This window comes from Polypterus senegalus, chromosome 2, assembly GCF_016835505.1.
Source record: "Polypterus senegalus isolate Bchr_013 chromosome 2, ASM1683550v1, whole genome shotgun sequence".
NCBI lineage: Eukaryota > Metazoa > Chordata > Cladistia > Polypteriformes > Polypteridae > Polypterus > Polypterus senegalus.
The window spans coordinates 207337250-207357919 of NC_053155.1; the positions used below are offsets into that span (position 1 = coordinate 207337250).

The 20670-nt window shown below is 37.5% G+C and overlaps 1 protein-coding gene across 1 annotated transcript in view; it reads right to left on the reverse strand.

Moving 5' to 3' along the window:
* Positions 1-3829: 3829 nt before the first annotated feature.
* The window catches only part of LOC120523687 (serine/threonine-protein kinase Nek5-like), an 84780-nt gene continuing 67939 nt past the window's right edge, over positions 3830-20670 (reverse strand). The window contains exons 20-23 of the mRNA XM_039745238.1: positions 14261-14401; positions 11862-11999; positions 6966-7068; positions 3830-4592 (exon numbers count right to left, since the gene is read on the reverse strand). Coding sequence (XP_039601172.1) covers positions 4307-4592; positions 6966-7068; positions 11862-11999; positions 14261-14401 — 668 coding nt within the window. The 3' untranslated portion in view covers positions 3830-4306. The remainder of the gene's footprint in view (positions 4593-6965; positions 7069-11861; positions 12000-14260; positions 14402-20670) is intronic.

Below are 20670 nucleotides of genomic sequence, written 5' to 3' on the forward strand. Positions count from 1 at the left end.
TTGTGTATGTACATTTTGAAAGCCGCTTTTATGTTTATACAAAATACAATTTTACCTTCATATTTTGTTGTGAGTTTTATACATCTATCACTTTTATTTTTATTATGACTGTTTCTACAGTAATTACTATTTTTGCTTTTAAAATCCTCATTCACCACTTGACTCTCTGAGTTATATATCTATATAAAATAGCAGATATTAAATATATACAGGTGTATCTCAATAAATTAGAATATCATTGAAAAGTTAACTTCTCAGTAATTCAATTCAAAAAGTGAAACTTTTATAGATTCAATTACACACAGAGTCATATATTTCAAGCCCATGTCCAAACTTCTGCAATTTGTTAGTTATTACTAATCAAAACTTTAATGACATTGACACATGCACCATCCTGTCCAAGTGAAATCCATGTTCAGTACATGTGGGCAGATAACAATTAGCATAACAGAGAGTGATGTTAATTATACAGTGAAAAATAGGATAACACAGTAAATGATGAACACAGGAATAGAAATGTATTGATGCGATGAATGATGGTATTATTTTGCATCAGTATACCAACACAACTAGAATTGATATTCAGTAATGATCTAAAGTGAATTCAGAAAGAGTGTAGTAATTAGTTTCACAGTTTATTGGCAGTGTAAATCTGAAAAAAACAAACAGAACTTCAGATATGCAAATTTTGAGCAGCTGTGTAATAAAATGAGATACATTTTTAAATCTATGGATTATGCAGAAACAAGCTAAAATGATTCCAATCGCAAAAATTCAAAAGGTAAAAATTAGATGCGGTTAGATATAATGAGCAATTGTATAAAAATGTGTGTACCATTTACAAAAGTGATGTTAGACAGGATAAGAGCAACCAAGAAATAATAATGCTAAAAAGTCAAATTAACTCAGTCTCCATTTTGGAAATAAGACACCTTTCAGGGATAAGGTGAAAAAAACAAAATGAGGAATAAAATATACAGATAAGGTAATAGCAAATACTCTCAATGCATATTATTTTAAAGGGTTTCATCAGTCAGGATCCTAGTAACATGCCAGTAGATACAGGGAACACTTGGGTTACATTGAAAAGGCTATGAGGAGTGAGTTGGTAAAAAAAAGATCATAAATGCTAGGTATTTATTTATCCTAGAATTCCCCCAAAAAAAGTGATTGCACATTTTTTTAAAATAGTTGTCCGGTTCTACATAGCATAACAAATCTACCATCCCATAAAATTTTAACAAGTTAAAATATACATCTTACATAAAACATAATAAGCAACGATTTAGATAAAAGAGATAATGTTTTTAGAATACATGAAAGAAAAGACAGAAAAACCCATGATAGGACCTACCTGCCAACCTGATAAGCTCCTTCATGACAGACTATTCATCAAAGTACATGTTGTGGAGATTTAGAACAAAGTGTGCAAATGTACAAAACTGGCAGAAGTAAAACTAATAACAGATTATGGTGCAAAGATTAATCCTTTGGCTTTTGATTAAAGAGTAACAAGGGAGTAGTAAGAGGTTGCTTTTCAGTGGAACAGAACAAATTCAGAATAACGTCTGTTAAAGTTTGTCATTAAAACTAACAATACAGTTTTAAATACAGTACGTAGGAAAGAGAAATTGTGGATAAAATGTCAAGTTGTGTGGGGAGGCTACAGCTGGATGACTCTTTATAACATCCAGTTCATTCTGGACTGATCTCTGGTCCTCTGTGCCTCTCTCATCTCATGCTGTAAGCAGGTTCAGAAAATGGATGAAGGGTCAAATATTTTATATAAATACTGTACTGTATAGAGCAAATCAGGAATAGACGTGTTATATGTGTGGGAAAATGCCTCCTTAAAATGTCCTCCTGAGGATTGGATTGTCTCTGCATGATTTTTCCTCTATAGGTATTTTATGAGCGGACTATTTTATTATGTTTAAATTCTATTAATAAACAGTTTAACATCTGTTCCTTGAACCATATCTACTTATGTCATTAAAAATTATGATTGCTGAAATTCAGAATTCAAAGATTACAACACTACAGACAATGGTCATGTGCACAAATATAAAGTAATTTTTCCAACGTAGGAAAAGACATTAGGTTTACATGATCAAAAAAAAAATCTTTATTCACTCTTCTGTTGGACAGTTTGCTAAAAAGGCAAGTGATTGTACAACTGAACTCTTCCACCCTATTGCTGAATATTCATCGGGGCAACCCAGGTTGGAGAGGGTACACTCATGCAGCCATAGTATTACATAATATTTAAATTTCAATGGTATCATGCACATGTACTTTTTCATAAGCTTTCTTGTTTAAAGATTGTGACAAAGAAAACAAATAGTCAACACTTCCTAGGAGGCTTGTTATTTTTTTTTAAATTAGCCAGTTAAAGTGTGCTTTGCACATAAAAAGGAAAGGTAATCTTTTTTAATGCAACGTAAAAAAAGAAAAGAGGATGTGTGTGACATATGGTGGATATCTCATGTCTACATACTCCTACACACATTTAAGATTTTATTGATGTAAAGGCCGGGTCCTCCCTGTGTGGAGTTTGCATGTTCTCCTCACGTCTGTGTGGGTTTCCTCCCACAGTCCAAAGACATGCAGGTTAGGTGCACTGGTGATCCTAAATTATCCCTAGTCTGTGTGTGTGTTCTGCAGTGGGCTGGTGCACTCCCTGGGGTTTCATTACTGCCTTGTGCCCTGTGCTGGCTGGGATTGGTTACAGCAGACCCCCGTGACCCTGTTTTAGGATATAGTGGGTTGGAGAATGACTCACTGACTGATGTAAAGGCTGAAGTCAAGACAATCCATGTTAGATCCTTTTTCACCTTTCAAATAAAATGTGCAACACAAGATATTACGTGAACAAATGAATTGCTCTTAGAAAAAACCTGTTTTTGGTTACCAAAGTGTGCAATCACCTCTCTTAATCTTTAACCAGTCACATTCCAAATTGTGTACAAAAGTATTTCTGATTAGCCCTGAGCCCTGATACTGTAGAATTTCCCTAATGGGGTGTGTAAACTTTTTATATCCACTGTATGCAAAGCGATATACAAATACCATTTCATAATAAGATAATAAATGGATTTTTTAACTTGCAATTTACAACTTTAGATTTCACTGAAATTGAAATGTAAATGTAAATATAATGACTGTTCAGCTACTGGGGTATATGGCCTTACTTAAGTAAATCAGTTTGCTACAGTTTTATAAAGGAATTCTTTTAAAGTATAGCAATAAGAAACAAAGTACAGAAGGGTCACAAAAATGATACTGAATGCCTGCAAAAAATAGCTTTTTTCTTTCACAATTACATTCTTTTGGAATTTTTTTTTTTTTTTACCAGTACTGTAGACCAGTGGTTCCCAAACTGAATCCTGAGGACCCACTGTGGCTGCAGATTCACAATCGGTGATAATAATCAGTAACAACTGATCTCATTTAATTAGCTGGTCTTTTTTACTCTTCTCTTATTCTGCATTAAGAAAAACACAACAGTATGGCTTTTACATTTATAAGACATTTAGAAAAAATTCCATTTTTTCTAAAGCTATAAATGCTTAACTCTCTTTGGTTGTTCTCCTATTATTTTCCCATTTTCCTGCATAGTTTGCTCCCTTCATTTAACCCTAATAGTGACAATTAACAACCAGCACAGCAGACACCCGGGATGATGAAAGCAGCAATGACTTCAGTGTCAGACCTGCTAATTGGTAAATTAAACAACCAGAACACCTGGAAAAGCCAAATGAAAATTAGGTTGAAAGTACTGGTAAATACTTAAAAAAAAAACTTCATATTCCCCATATAACTGCTTATTACATTTTTAGAAAAATCTACCAAACTTAGTTTGTAAGTTCTACATTGACTCCCAAACACAGAAACTGGAAAATAACAGGCCAGGAGACCAATGAAAAACGGAAATTGGTTGGAACAAAAGCCTGCAGCCACAGGGGGTCCCCAGGATCGAGTCTGGGAACCACTGCTGTACTATTACAGTAAGGACAAGTACCCTTTTATATTTCAAGGATATGCAGAGTTAAAGGCAGGCGTGTGTGACTGGAATGTTAATTCTATTGCACATTAATCCCATTTACTAATAACCTGATTTATATAATTCTGCCACAGTTATTGGCTTTTCATTCATTACCATTTTTCCAAAATTCAAATGACTGCTTCATTTACTATATATAGAGTACATATATATATATATATATATATTTTTAACATTAAGGAATAGACTTCTGTGAGTCGGAGATAATTTTCAAGCTTCCAAGTTTCATACCTTTCAGCTGTTCTACACTTTTGCAGTTTTTTCTTTTTCATTTTTATTTTCTACCTGCCAGGCTTTCTCCTCTTGGCTTTTCTCACTTCCTTCCATCGATTCTAGCTGTTCATTGCCTTCATTCACTTCTGAGCTTTCCAGCTCCTTCTCACCACTACACAACACCTGTTCACTGGGATTCTGACTCTGTTCTTCTAGCATTTCTGTTGGTTCCTCCTGGCCTTCTGAGGAAATGACAACATTTTTCATGGATTCAACCACTTCATCTCGCAGTTCATCTTCTGATTCTTCAAAGTTCCTGTTGTATTAAAAAATAAACAATTGCTTGTATTTGTTTGGCACAGACAGCATTGGGTGAGTGCATCTAGGTGCCTTGATCAGATTTGTTTTTGTGCTTTATTTATTAAGTTGCAACAGATGGGCTTTGTAATGAGGATGAAATCTAGGGGTTTTAGTAGGGTACAGTAGTACTCTACAGTTGAAAAGTAATAAATACATTTTAGAATTTTACCTTATAAAAATCATAAACCTAGGTGAACAAAGAAAGAAAATACAAACACCACGGATCATTTAATACAATGTACTTAAAAGCCTCTCATAATAATAATAGTTGGCAGTACTGCCTAGCTGAAAGGCTAATATGTTGTTTAGAAATTGTTCTAATTAAAGTCAGTTTATTCAAAAATGGATTTTTTTTACAGACTAGGGTGCTTTGCCCCCTGCTCGCTTCGCTTGCCAACCCCCGTTTTTGTTTTTCTGGATACACACTTTTAAGATTTTTTTTTTCTTTGAATTGTTGCTATTTCATTAGCTTCACTTTTATTTCAGAACTTCTGTTAAAACAATATTTGGAATCTTTCGACTGCCAACGTTCTGAATCTTTTAAATGAGCTCTGTGAGACGTGTTTAATGACTGTACTATAATTCAGGATAGCTTTCTCTGTTTGGAATTTCTGCATATCCAAAACAATCAACATCATCAGCAGTTAATAATTTTTTTTGCAAAGTAACCAATAAATGCGGTAAACTCTGTTTTTGAAATTCTCTTGACTTAAACTTCAAAGCCTTACAATATTTACATACTTCTGACATATCACCTATGTCCATATATTCAATCTCTATTCGCCTTTTCGTTATTTCTCCCAATAATAATTTATTTCTTTGCGCTAATGCGATGTTTACTTTCTTTTTTTTGACACTCGTCTTTCTGCTTTCATATTCTGTATATTCCAGTTTTCATTATCTCTAAGCTGCTCTGCATGTGTTTGGTGACATTTTACTTTGTTTTCTACTCTCTTTTATTTGTGACCTCGCTTTATCCTACTTTTTTTTTTATGAAACCTGGTCCGTGGTGATTATTTTCCCTTTTTCGAGTAATAATTTCCGTTTGTTTGTGCTCCTGCGATCTTTACTTTCTTTTTTTATACTTTCTAATTTTCCTTCTTTCATATTCTTTAACTTTCTCCACATGTGTATCGTGCCAACTGTCTTTTTTTTTTTTGAGCCTTTCGAATGCCACTGCTTTCATAATCTCTAACCTGCTCTGCATGTGTATAACGCCAATGTCCAGATTGGACGTGCTTTTTTTCAATTCCATTTGTTCTGGGCTGATAAATACTTTCCTTATTTTCTGAATTTGCACTGAGATTTTTCTTTTTTGTCTCTCCAATGCTTCTGCGTTTCTTTTCTCCTCACTGCTTTCTTCTTTGCTTAGTCGTCGGCATTTCATTTATAACGTATTGTCTATACGCTTTATATGTGCTGAGAGCCCTGGATCTATGTGTGCTCAAAGCCAAAACACGACTGAGTGTGAAGCTAGCTGCCCTTGCTCTTATTTATTTGTAAGTAGGACGTGTCTTGCAAGAATCTCATGTTCAATGTCATTGCGAGACGGTCCTGGGTCAATCTCTTGGCACAAAGTCTCATGTTTAAGGTTCCAGCGAGACGCTCCATGGCCAATCTCTCTAGTCTTGCGGGTCTTTTAAGTGTCTTCCGTGATCTTAGCATGAAAATCATCTATCGTTGCCCTACTGTTCCTCTCCAGGATTTTTTTCTATAATAGAGAGTGTGGTATATGGCTGGCCATTATTTCTGGCCAATACTTCCAGGCCGCCAGATGGAGCCCTCCCTGCAGCATGGAGGTGCCCCGAATGCCAGCAGGGAATCATGGACAATGTTTATTCACAGCTCTGCTGGATACCATGGGGGCCGGCAGAGGACACTGCAGGGAGGATCAAGGACTATTTTTCCTACAGCATGGAAGTACGTCCCAGTCACGTGGACAGAAGAAATGGCGTACTTCTGGGTTGAAGAAAAGGAGTTTTTATCTGACCCAGAAGTGTTGCCAGTCACATGGACAGAAAGAGAGAGAAACACTTCCAGGTCGAGGACTAAAAAGGACTGTGGGAGATCCCAGATGGGCGAGCTGAGTTGGGAGGAAGGGAACAACGCGTCTGGCAGAGGAGGATTTGATTATTGATTATTATTGTGATTTGTTTATGAATATTGTGGAGTGGAGGGTGCTTTGTGCACTGCATTGTCCAAATAAATTTAATTATTGGACTTTTACCAGGTGTTTTTTTCAAGGAGACAATAGCACCCCCTATCTGTCACAAGAGATAGTGTCCTAATCAACAATGATTTTATTCCTAAAATATTCAATAAAACATACGTGTCATCGTCATCTGATCTAGGTTCAAGGCGTTCTTCATCCACATCAATATCCGAGGCAGAATCTTTATCAATTTGCTCATCTCCAATTGTATATATCACACCTATGTTAGAATTAAACAGACAACTTAGAAAAATACAGAATATCAGAAACATTTTGCCAAATGCAATGGAAACAAAATAAACTTGATTCTGGAACTTCTAATGCCAGTCAGCATTATTTTTCAGAAACTGAAGTTCTGTACAAGCAGCTTTCTATATATTAAATCTAAATATAAATGACTAGACACAGTAATTATAAATGAAGACACACCACTGTGAATGTAATATTATTTAAAATTATAATGTTTTTGAAGATATGAATTTAGGAATGGCAAGAATGGGTTCTAAGTGAAGGGATGGTTTATATATATTCCTCAGTTTTGTAAAAATGTAATGAATTGTATCATGCTGATTATACTATAGGCAGTGACAAGAATGTGAAAATCCCAATATGAAGCCATTGGATAGAGCACTGGGGCATTGTGTGTCAAAGGAACAGCTTATATAAGCCAAAGCATAATGTTCACAAATGTCTGCAACACTATCAGTCTTCAACAAAACAATTGATTCACTAATGCGTAGTTTAATAAAGAAAAATTAATTTATTACTTCAGGATCTCTCCTTAATGATAGGCAGGTATGGAGTAATTTTCTGCAATATGGATGACAATCATTGGTCAGAAGTGTTAAATAATTAGTGCTGCTCTAGCTTTTTAAGGAAATTAATACTCTCAAAGCAGTGCTGCAAATGCACCCCATTAATATTATGGAACTCTCTAAACTCTTAACTGATGAATTTTAACATTCAGATCTGAAAGCTGCTGATGATGATGATTTCTAAACACAGATCATACTAAGGGTTCTAACCATATTAAAACTATCCACTGCTTTGTACTTCATTGTTTCTGCTTTTCACACTACTATACTGGCAAATGTGCTCTGCTGCATTTCATGAATGGTTTTGCACTGTGCCTTATCCATGTTATCCTGCTGTGAAGAGAATTCAGTAGCTTCTGACCTTGAGCTTGTGCTTGACTCAGAAGTATTTACATCTTACCACATACTCCTTCATGGTGATCTTCATGCATTAATTACAAGTGCAAGGCTAAACAAACAAGCATTGAGTTCAGATCTCTCCGAGTTACATACAAGCATCAGATCTTTGTGACAAAGTATGTTAAGCTGTATTGTCACTCAAACTTGTGTCAATCATTGCCCAATATTTACTACTCTTTCAAAGCTACCTAGTTGTCTTCTAGCCATAATAATTTTTGATACATGACAGGCAAAGCATAATTAATTGCTTAATTCAGGAGAAACATCTATCTGTGTGAAGGTCTCTGTTTTTTATGTACCTTACATTAATCATTTACCTGATACAGTGGTTTTAACCTTTTAAGCCACACTTACAGCTTTCTAGTTCAAACAAGAAAAACTCTAGACTGTTGTGTAAAAAATAAAGCATCTTATCATACAAGTCTAAGGCTGGGTTTATACTTCATGTGACGCACCACATGTGCTCCAGTGGATGCTGTTGTTACATAAATGTTGTACTGTTTATACTTGCATGTGTACTTTACGTAAATTTGATAGATTCCACCAGGTGGCAGTACGAGATATCATCACAGTGAGATAAACGTTTGGCTTTGCTGTGTTCCAAGGACACCTTGCCATAATATCTCTGAAAAGGATATTTAATGATTAAATCCATCAATCCAGAGATGCACCCATTCCAGCAAGCATCTGGCACGAGACAGAAACAATCCGTGGATGGGGCATCAGCAGCTCATTGCAAGGTGAACACAAGCACACACATACACTGGAGTCATTTTAACGTCACCAAATCCCCAAACCTTCATATCTTCGGAACGAAACCAGAGCACATTGTAGAAACCCACCAGGAAAATATGCAAACTTCAGGCAGGGAACACCAGAGACATGAATCCCTGCGATGTAGCAGTGCTACTGCTCTGCCACTGTGCTGCCCCCATCTGCCACATGTGTAATTATTAACAGTATTCATTATTTAAATGAAATTGATGTATCTGTAAAATGTAACATACATACTTTAATGCACTTCATTATGAAAGTGATATCAAGTATAAATCTAAGGATTCTAAATTTGCAGACAGCTGGAAAATCATAAATTTAATGTGTTCTGTATGGCGTTTGCTTCTTGCAGCTGCTGTAAATGCAGGAGGAAGCCCCAGAAGCACGTAGCGATTAACAACTGGGTCGGTTTTAAGATGACGTTTACGATGGCTTCCTTTAATGATAAAATAAACTACGAGATTAAAGTGGACATTTCGAGATTAAAGCCAAAATTTCCACTATAATCACAAAATAAACCTTTTCACTGTGTCCTTATTTTTTTGTCTGTGGCTCAAATATGCTGCCGTATTTTGTGATGGTGTTGTGAAGGTGTTAAAAAAATGACAGCACAGAAGATGGTATGTGAGACTTAACATGTATCATGTCATTACGTTGGGGAATATGCAACACTTGAATATAAAAGCACCACAAATACATTTTTATGTCAGCATTTTGCTTCACCACTTGGAGCATCGAAGCATGCACATCGATTCTGGAGGATGTTCAAAGCGGCCTTCTGTCACCTGTAGATAGTAGCGGAGATTCTGACGTCACATTCATAACACTGCACCCCCCACCTCTATTTTTTGTTGGTACTGCAACTAGTGCACACGTTGTGTCAGTTTTTGATCACATCCGAAACATATATTTTGGATAGTGCCACCCAATGTAGTGATATACAATGGCATTTGGAAATTTTTTGTTCTCTCAACCAAAAAATAAATAGCAATAATCAGCAAAAATGCAGTAACTCTCTTAATACATTAAAATAATCTTTAGCTAGAGACGTCACCAATAGATACCAGCCACAAGTAAATAGCATAACTGAATTAGCACATTAATGTAAATACAATTTTTGACTTTCCATCTGCATTCTGCAGTATGTAAAGCGATGTTCTTACTGAAGAACTACATACCATGGCGTCCAATGACATATTTGGTTAATTAGGTTAATGCAGTTGCCAGATACATTCACGAAACTGGCATTTCATTTGCATTGTGTAGTTACTGAGGAAACATCCTCGTATACTCAATTTAAGCATAGAATCCACTCCACAATTAAAATAGTGGGTTCTATAGTGAGAATTCAAGCAAAATGACACCTTTTATTGGCTATCTAAAAAGATTACAATATGCAAGCTTTCGAGGCAACTTAGACCCCTTCTTCAGGCAAGATGGATAAATGGATCAGAGGATGATGCATGTTCACAATATGGATCGTTTGGATTGCATAGTCAATCAATCAGTTTTCTATATTAGTGTTTTTCCAAATGATGTGTTCTGAAGAATTAAGTTTATCCAGTCAGCAAAAATTTGCTTTACTTAAAACACTTAACCCAACTGCATGTCTATAAATTGTACCTATGGGCACTAGGGACAGAATCCACAAAGGAAGCCCACACAATTATGGAAGAAAACATAATATCCCAGTCCAGAACTGACTTGGGGTTCAAACATAACCACCTTGTGTACCATCTATGACAATACCTATTTATTAAAGTCTAATTGAATATTTATAAAAAATAGCAACACTAGTCATATATTCCTTTTAATTATTAATATTTACACATATTAAGAATTATATTTTTAAGTCTATGCAAATGTGTATCTTTGTATATTTGTATGTGCTGTCACAGGCGGCTGGGGCTGGAGCCCAGCCGGGACGCCCGAGGGGACCGGAGGAGGGCTGGTGCCTCCTCCCGACCACGAGGGGGCGACCGCCTTGGTTTTGTGGGTTGCCTCAAGTAAGGGGTTTGGAAGCCCAATCCTGTAGGGGCCCGTGGCCACCGCCAGGCAGCGCCCCGGTACCTGAAGAAAACTGGAGCCCAGCACTTCCGCCACACCAGGAAGTGCTGGGGGGAAGAAGACAGGGGACACCCGGAAGGCTTCCGGGTGCGCAGCCGGCACTTCCGCCACACTGGGGCGTGTCCACTGAGGAATGTCGGGAAGCAGCTGGAGCCCATCCGGGGTGTGATAAAAGGGGTCGCCCCCATGCATTCAAGAGCGGAAGTCGGGTGGAAGAGGACGGAGCTGGAGAGAGGACTGGAGGCGGCCTGAAGGAAGGCATAAAAGGGATTGTGAAAGGCCCGGACTTTGGGGGATTGGTGCTGGAGGCACTGAGTTTGTGCACTGACTTTTTGTAAATATTGTACATAATAAATGTGTGTTGGGTGGTCAAACGATGTCCGTCTGTCTGTGTCCGGGTCCCGTTCACAGTGCATATCACATATCAATAGCTATTAGAAACACTAGAAATGTCTTCTCTGTATTTACTGGATAAATCAATTTAAAGATACCGGGATAAAAGAAGATATCAATTTCTATCAAAAACATGAACATTTCTGTCACAGCTGTTGACTGGTAGTGTATATGTTGTCAACTCATCCATAATTGGGTATATGATTTTCAGCCGGGGTTGGCACAGTGGTACAGTGGTTAACAATGCTGCCCCATAGGTTTGGTATCCTGGGATCAGATACTGCAACCACTTGTTTTAATGTTCTCTTTATGTCTGTGTGTGTTTCCCCCGGGTACTTAACATTTCATTCTATACCTCAGTGGAATATTTTTTAGACTAACTGAAGATTTTAAATTTGTTCAGTGTGAGTGTGTAATGGCGCATGATTGGGCCCTATGATGGACTGCCACCCCTCCCAGGGTTGTTTCCTGTTTTGATCCTGATGCTGTCGGGACTGGCCCGTGGTGGGTTTGTGACTGTTAGTGGATGCCATGTATGATTTTCAACTAGTAATTTATTCTGTACCTGCTTCATTTTCATTCATTGTGGAAATGACAGAGGTCATTTCTGCCTCTGCTAGTATATTCAGGAGAGTGGTAGGAGGCTGTGCACCCCAATGTTTCCTATTCAGTGGTGATACAGGATACATTGCATCTTCATCTTCTGAAAAACAAACATAACAAAAGCAAATACTTTTCTACAGCAACATGTACATCAGATACATCTGGCTTACATTTTTTTAAATAAATACTTGTAATACTATAGGAAACATACATGAGACACATTACAGTAGGTACTCTTCATGTAAATTGTTTCAATATCCCTTCATGTATTTTCATAACGTGCTTGTTACAATCACATTATCACATCACAACATGAAATGGCCCCTGATTTACTATCAGTCCAACCCGCCTTCTTTCTATAACTTTGTGAGAAGTTCTAACTGCCTATATTGGACGAGGGAAGATCAATCAACAGTTTATCGTGTAGTTTTATTTTCTATTTGAAAAATAACTGACTACATATATATGTTTTGTTGGTATAGTGACAATATTTGGAAATGTGTGAATTTTAAACTTTAGTTTTTACATTTATTTTTGAATGCTATGTCCAAGCATTTAGTTTTCATATTCATTATGAAAATTTATTTTATGTCTACTCCTCACTGTGTACTGTAACTTTGGCATTAAGGGCAGTGGAACCTGACTGTAGAACATGAACCTCATACCGGAAATTGAAAAATACCAGCTAGATATACTAGCAATCTTAATACAAGTAAATTAATGAGCCTTGCACCAATTAGTGAAATGTTTGCATGTAGACCAGAACAACGGCATTTATGACACCCATAACATCTAACTATATATTAAGCAGGACCATCAATGGAGCTAGAATTCATTCTTATGAATTTGTCTAACTTAGTAGAGAACTTAGCATGGATTCTGCAGTAATAATGCTTTTTACCACCAATGGGCTGTATCTGAAAAGAGAAGGGCACATTCAGCTGGAACAGTTAATTACAGAGTGGCATTAGAAAGCAAGGTTGCCAGAAAATGAGAAATTAAAATATAATCAATCCTGAAGTCAGAATGATAATGTTTGTAAAAGAACAAGGAACACGGACACCTTGACAAATGGATTTAGTAGCCTAAAGGAGTCAACCAAACTCAAATCAGTAATAAATGTACAGTACATAAATCCATTGAGTGTGGAATGTGAAACTGGAAACCTTGCTGAGCATAAGATTCCATTAGAAATGCCAAAATAATCTCAAAATCCTCCAGCTTTAAGATTTACCTGTTTACATATAGAGGAAATGACATTTAGGGTGAGGCAGAACAGGCAGCATACTGCAAGCTTTTTAACTGACAAACTCTTTCAGCATGTATAAAAGCACTTCAAATTAATTAGAACCTGCATCCAGTGTTTTACCTTGCAGACCATGACATATAAGAATAAACCCTCCCAGTTTATTGGAATTTGCAGTTGTCAAGTGTAATGAAAAAATTCTTAGCGAAAAATTTAGGTATGTCTTTGGAGACTTGATATTCAGTCATAGGCTCCTAATATTCTAAAATGCAAACAATGTATTGGTCAAAAAGGCAGAAAATCAGGACAAAAAATGAGATAGTAAGATGCAAACCAGACAAATGTGTGCATCCTGCATTTTCCGCCCACTGGAAACACACGCATTCAGCATATACCTATCAGGATCCCAACCCAACAGCAGTGGCCCTATCACAAAAATCCTAGAAACAAGCAGTAACACGTAGCCTCCCTCTCACTCATAGGCTTGGTAGTGAACCCTGCCATTCCAAAAAACCACAAGTGACTATTGTCCATTAATAACATAAATTAAATAAATAAGTTATAAGGCAATGACATCTCAAACTCCACAAAGTTCTTATACTGCTTATCTTTAACTTTTTTAATTTTCACAGGATAGTGCTGAGCTCAGCCTGAAAATTGTGTTGAATATAATCAGGTATGACCCCCTCCTTATTGAGAGATGTCTTTGCTGGACATAAGACTTCAGACTTGGGCCATCTAAACTCAGATTACATTACGAAATCCCAATAAGTAAAGAGTAATTTGCAGTACGTTTCCAAGGACATGTGAGTCTAATGATTTGAATGAGAAAGATGTGGTGTTTTGGAGGGCCAAGTGAGCATGTGGGGCTACCTCAGCACATGTCCAGAAAAGGTTATGTTGAAACCCAGAAATGTGGAAAGCCTTAGGTCTTTATTTGATGTGAGTTTGGAAGCACTGTAGCATAAGTTATTTTCAAATAACAGCCATTAATGCCCCTTAATAAACACTTGTGGTACTTTATCATTATCTTTGAAAACTAATATATGAAAATTATCATAACATATGCATGAAAAGGTAACAGTGAATGAGGATTCTTTGCAATGTTGTCTTACCTAAGATATCTCCATGCATTGTAGGGCATACTGAGGAAACATCTGCTTCGGCTATGGCTCTTAACAGGGTTTGGGGAGGACCCTGATTCCACTGCCTCCTTTGTTCAACCTCAGCCATATCGTGCTCTGGTTGGCTTAATTCTAGATCAAGGACAAGGATAGAAATAAGCATTAATGCTGAAAAGCACATTCAGATCGATCAGAATGTGTGTAATATTAATGAGTAAGTGTAAAATTAAAACATAAAGCAGGATAGATCAAATTCCATAGAATAGCTCTTTAACAGGCATCATAAGTAAAATGTAAGGTAAATGTCCTTAAAGCTTTTTAGACAATTTAGACATATAATAAACTAGTTCTGGATGTAATTTCTTTTAGAAAGCAGGCTGTAGATGCCTAGTATAGAAAAGATTTATAAATGCACAAGGAAAATTTTATTCTGCAATGCAAAATGAGGCTGAATAGAACAAACGAACTTTGTAAAAGCATGAGCAGATAAAATGGTATTAACTTGCATCACTGAATAAATTAGCAATCCTTTCTTTACTTTAAATAGTACCTTTGATAGTATGAAGGGGAACATTTAATAAGCAAATAAGAATACAAGGCAAAGGATCACACAATGACAGGACAAGTTAATTAAAACCAAAGAAACAATATAGAGCAACACTGATACAGCCTACAAATATACTGGCATCAAATCAGAACAAAAATGTAAGCAGACACTTAGTAAGTGCTGATAGCAGAATAGACTCATATTTAAAGGAAAGAATTAGAGAGAAATTGCTGAATTGAAATGCAAGAGATAAAATGTAGATTTATTAATTCAGTTTCAACATCTACAGTGATGGAGTGTCATAGACAGACCCTAAGGGGAGCATTCCACATGGCGTATGCTGAAAAGCTAAAGTCAGATGTCACATTTCACTTTGCGACCTCCTTCAGGGCCAAGGTCAGAAGTACAAGGGAATCCACAAAGGAAAAGGTGAAGAACTCTTCTCTTTCTTTTCAGGGAAGGCTTTCATTTTCATTAACGTCAGTTCACGATTGGCACTTAAGAGGAGCAGAACTTCACCCTGGTTCACTGAATATTGTACTACAAAAAGATCTCTTACCCTGATATCTTTGGGACAGATGCATGTGGGCTAAACAGAAAAACTGTGGATTAGCTTTATTTTCACCTTTTTAGGAAGGGGATTCACCTAAAACATGTAATACAAACTAGGATTCATGTAACCAAAATTATCTATTTGACCTTGTTCTCAACTAAGTTGTACTCCCACAAATGCAACTGTCACTTGTCTACACACATCTACTTTCCTTTCATTCCACAATATTTGAACATGCTGTTTCTAACTAAGTCTCTTCCTTCCTTGTATGGAATGGATTATTTGATACCAACCAGTCCGGCTTCAAATGGAACCACTCAACTGAGATGGCTCTACTAATGGTGGTCCTGACTATCATCAGTCCTAGTCTCTTCTGCCTTTGACACAGTCAACCATAACATCCTTTTTGCCACCCTTTTTGACACTGGCATCACTGGAAATGCTCTCAGATGGTTTGAGTCCTACATCTCAGGCAGATCCTACAGTGTATCTTGGTGAAGAGAGTTGTCAAAGCCACACCAGACAAGTGTATTCAGAGGCTCAGTACTTCCTTTTCTCTCTGTACACCCTCTCACTGGGCTTCATCATCCAATCCCATGGGTTCTCTTATCAGTGCAATGCCGATGAAACACAGCTGTACTTGTCATTCTCTCAGGAGGACAATGCAGTATCAGCTAGAGTCTCTGCATATCTTATTGATATCTCAGCCTGGATGAAGGTCCATCATCTACTGCTCAAACTGGCAAAAACTGAGGTTTTTGTGATCCCGGCCAGCCAGTCTGTTCAACTCCCCATTTCTGTACAACTTGGCTCACTGTCACTAATACCTGCCAATTCTGTATGCGACCTTGGGGTGGGATTGATGAGGAGCTATGTTTTTCTGACCACATTTCTACTGTTCCTCATTAATGCGGGTTCACACTGTACAACATCCTCAAAATCAAACCTTATCTGACAGAGTATGAAGCACAACTTCGGGTCCAGGATCTGATCTTGTCGCGTCTGGGCTACTGGAACTTGCTTCTGGCAGGAGTACCCACATATGCCAATTGATATCTCAGCCTGAATGAAAGACCATCATCTACTGCTCAAACTGGCAAAAACTGAGCTTCTTGTGATCCCAGGCAGCCAGTCTGTTCAACTCCCCATTTCTGTACAGCTTGGCTCAGTGTCACAAATACCTGCCAAGTCTGTATGCAACCTTGGGTTTGAGATTGATGAGCAGCTATGTTTTTCTGACCACCTTTCTACTGTTTCTCATTCATGTGGGTTGACGCTGTACAACAGCCTCAAGATCAGACCTTATCTGACAGAGTATAAAGCACAACTTCAGGTCCAGGCTCTGGTCTTGTCACTTCTGGGCTACTGGAACTCGCTTCTGACAGGAGTACGCACATGTTGGCTCATGACTATGCAGCAACGCACAACTCTAATCACATTATAAAATTTGCTAATGACACGACTGTGGTGGGTCTCATCAGCAACAACAATGAGTCAGCATACAGAGAGGAGGTGCAGCTGTTAACAGACTGGTGTAAAGCCAATGACCTGTCTCTGAATGTAGACAAAACATGATTGTTTGAGATGATTGTTGACTTTAGGAAGACTAAGAGTGACCATCTGCCAATGAACATTGATGGCTTAACTGTGAAGGTCATCAATAGCACCAAATTCCTGGGTGTCCACCTGGCAGAGAACCTCACCTGGTCCTACAACACCAGCTCTTTAGCCAAGAAAGCCCAGCAGTGGCTCTACTTCCTGCATAGGCTGAGAAAAGCCCATCTTCCACCAAGTATTCTAACAACATTCTACAGAGGAACCATAAAGAGCATCCCGAGCAATTGCATCACTGTCTGGTTCGGAAATTGCACGGTCAGGGATCGTAAAGCCCTACAACAGATAGTGAAGACAGCTGAAAAGATCATCGGGGTGTCTCTCTTCCTTCCATCATGGACATTTACACCACACGTTGCATCTGCAAAGCCACCAGCATTGTGAATGACCCAACACACCCTTCACATTCACTGTTTACACACCTGCCATTGGGAAAAAGGTACTGAAGCATTCAGGCCCTCACCACCAGAATGTGTAACAGTTTTTTCTCCAAAGCAGTCAGATTCCTGAACACTCATGGACTGATCTGATATATGTTATATGTTTTCTGCTCTGCAATGTTGTACATGGTTGCACATGTTTGCACATTTGAATCACATGCACCTTGTTATATATTATGTGTCTTTATTTTATGTGTCGTGGATTCTTCATTGTCCTGTGTTCTATGAAGCACCATGGTCCTGGAGGAACGTTGTTTTGTTTTACTGTATGCTGTACTACTGTATATAGATGAAATAACAATAGTCTTGAATCTTGAATGTGCTATCAAACTGCTGCAGATGATCCAGAATACAGAGACCCATCTTGCATTTAACCAGCCAAAATGGGCACGTGTCACTCCTCTCTATAGGTTGCTATACTGGCTCCCTGTAGTAGCATGCATTAAGTTCAAATCCCTGATGCTTACTTAAAGAGTAGTCAGTGGGTCAGCACCTGAGTATATGGAATCACTGGTGAGGTACTATGCTCCTTCTTGCCCACTCAGATCTGCGAATGAACAGCATCTGGTGGTGCCACCAGCGTACCTGTGTAGTTCCCAGTTAGTGGAATGAACTGCCCACCTCCATCTGAACTGTTGACACCCTCAATGTGTTTAAGAGTCAACTGAAGACCTGTCTGTTTTGTGAATATCTATCTAACTGATGGAAGAAGAAAAAAAAAACTACGTTCTGTGATCTTTTATATTGTTGGTTCATTTGTTGGTTAACCTTAAATGCTTTATTGATTATAATCTATGATTGTAAATTATTAGTTATTACATCTTTTTGGCAATCAACTGTTGTTACCTGTCCTATTACACTTGCTGAACAAACAGACCCAAACCTAAAGTTACTTGATGCTTTTCGATAAAAACATCTGTAAAGCAAATAAATAAAAATGTAAATATCAGTTGTTTATGCTTACTTTTACCTTTTTTTCATTTTCAGAGTGCTGGGGCAGGCATCCCTTTATCACAGAGAAGGGAAAATTATTCAAAGACTTGGTGAGCATGTTGAAGGAGCACCCTCATGTGGCCACACAGTGTTCAACAAGATATTTGAAACAGCATTTTAGCATGCCAAGAAAGAAAATTTGAGGGCATCTAAATGGTCTAATTCAGTCATTCTCAACCTTTATTCCTCCAAGGTCTCTAGTGTGCCACAGTCATATATGAGAGCCCCCACCTACACAGGCCATGCTATTTATCCTCTTATACTTAACAGCAGTCTTGACAAAAGGTGCTTGTTTTTTGAACTTACATGTATTTACTATCCCTACATGATGCAGACACTGTAGTATCCAGCAAAACTTATGGATACTATCTTATGTTTGACACCCTGGCTGTAGTTTGATTTTTAGTTATCTAAGAATTTTGCTGCTATTTTATAATTATGGTATATTCAGTCATCTTGCAGCTTACCTGGAAATAAAGGAACAATAGTGGGTATGGCCACCTGGTTGAGCACCAATATTATTTATTTTTTTAATGGAGTAAGCTTTAATGACAAGTGTTTTGAGACACTGGAATTTAACATAATTTTTAACTGAGTAGCCAAGTTTTGAAAATCTCTTTAAATCAGATAGGAAGCCCGTATAATCAAGTTGAGAAGTGCAGAGGTAAAGATGTTTGCTCCAGGACAGCTGTGAAGCTCCATCATTTTGATTCTGTTTAAATTTGCAAATGCTCTGAGGCAAGCAGAAAAAATAATCAATAATCTGTAAGTCTTGTGTTGTAGTGATTATTGCTTTAAACAGCTTTAGTGACACATAGCTATATATGAATATTGAACTTACAATTACTCATAGGACTTAGCTTGTTTAAAAACATAAAAGTCAAAAACAATATTAGGAACAAAAGCATGACTATTAAGTTGCCCAAAATCGGACCACTGTCACTTGTAAACGAGAAACAAACACAGAATCCTGGACACTTTGGGAGATAAGTCAAAGGTCGGGTCTGAGGTTCTTTTACATGACAGTTTTAGCCAGAACTCCTTAGAATGTTGCAGTCAGAGACAGAAGAAAAGCAAAGACAGTATTTAAAATATTGAAAAGAAACAGAAAGAAAAATGTGTCTTTGGCACATCTTAAAGTGGACTAATTTACAGGGTGCTTCATATTGCTGAAATTCTGATGTTGCCATTAATCCATTTTATCATTTTTCTGTGGACCAAGCCATCTAGAAAAAGCTACAGATGGAAGAATTCACTGTGTGCAGTGAACAAGCGTATTTCCTGCCATCGCTATTGTACACATATGATGATGATATTCATGCTTGCATGTAAATACCATTAAAAAAACAATTTCGCAGTGAGTCATTATCATTAAAAAATACACGCTTTACAGATACAAAATCACTCAAAAAGAATTGCAGTAATTGTCCAAGATGTATTGAAGGACAATTCAGCATTCAGTGGTTTGTGGTACATGTTTCTTTGTGTTGGTCCCAAGTCCGGATAAATGGGGAGGGTTATGTCAAGAAGAGCATCCCGTGTAAAATTTTGCCAAATCAGTATGCAGACAGATGTGGCATCCCCTAACGGGAGCAGCCGAAAGAAGAAGATGAAGTCTTACCTGAAATGAAGAATCAAGCAGACTGTTTTTTGCAGCTTTTCAACAATTCAGTTTTATCAAAGTATGACCATAAAGCACAGTTTTCAGCAGACATTTTTTCCTTCTGTGCCCTAATGGTCAAGTCTCTTAGCATATATTTAATTCGTCATTTTAAATTATATTCAGTTATTAGTGAAACATTTGTAATTACATTACCACTGCAATCAATGATTCTGTTTGTTTGATTTGCAAGGCACTGGTATTTTTACATCTCAGTTCTGGGTTCAAAAATGACTAAAATGAAATAGCTTTCTCAAGAAACACATCAGTCCATTTTTTTGGTGCGGGGACTACCAAGAAACTGAAAAATTCATATAAAAGTGTCTATTACTATTTTGCATGAAGAGGACAAACTGGACCTAACCAGGACAGAAAAAGAAGGGGAAAGCCCAAATGTACAGCTGCATATGATGATAGCTACATCAGAGACAGAAGTCTGAGAAACAGACAACCTTATGGGTCATCAGCTGGCTTCTTCCTTAAATAAACATCAAATACCAGTGTCTTCTGCAACAAAGGAAAAACAATTCTGGAATGCTGGCCTTAGAGTCAGAGTTTGAAAGACAACACCTTTGCCATAACTGGCAACTAAAA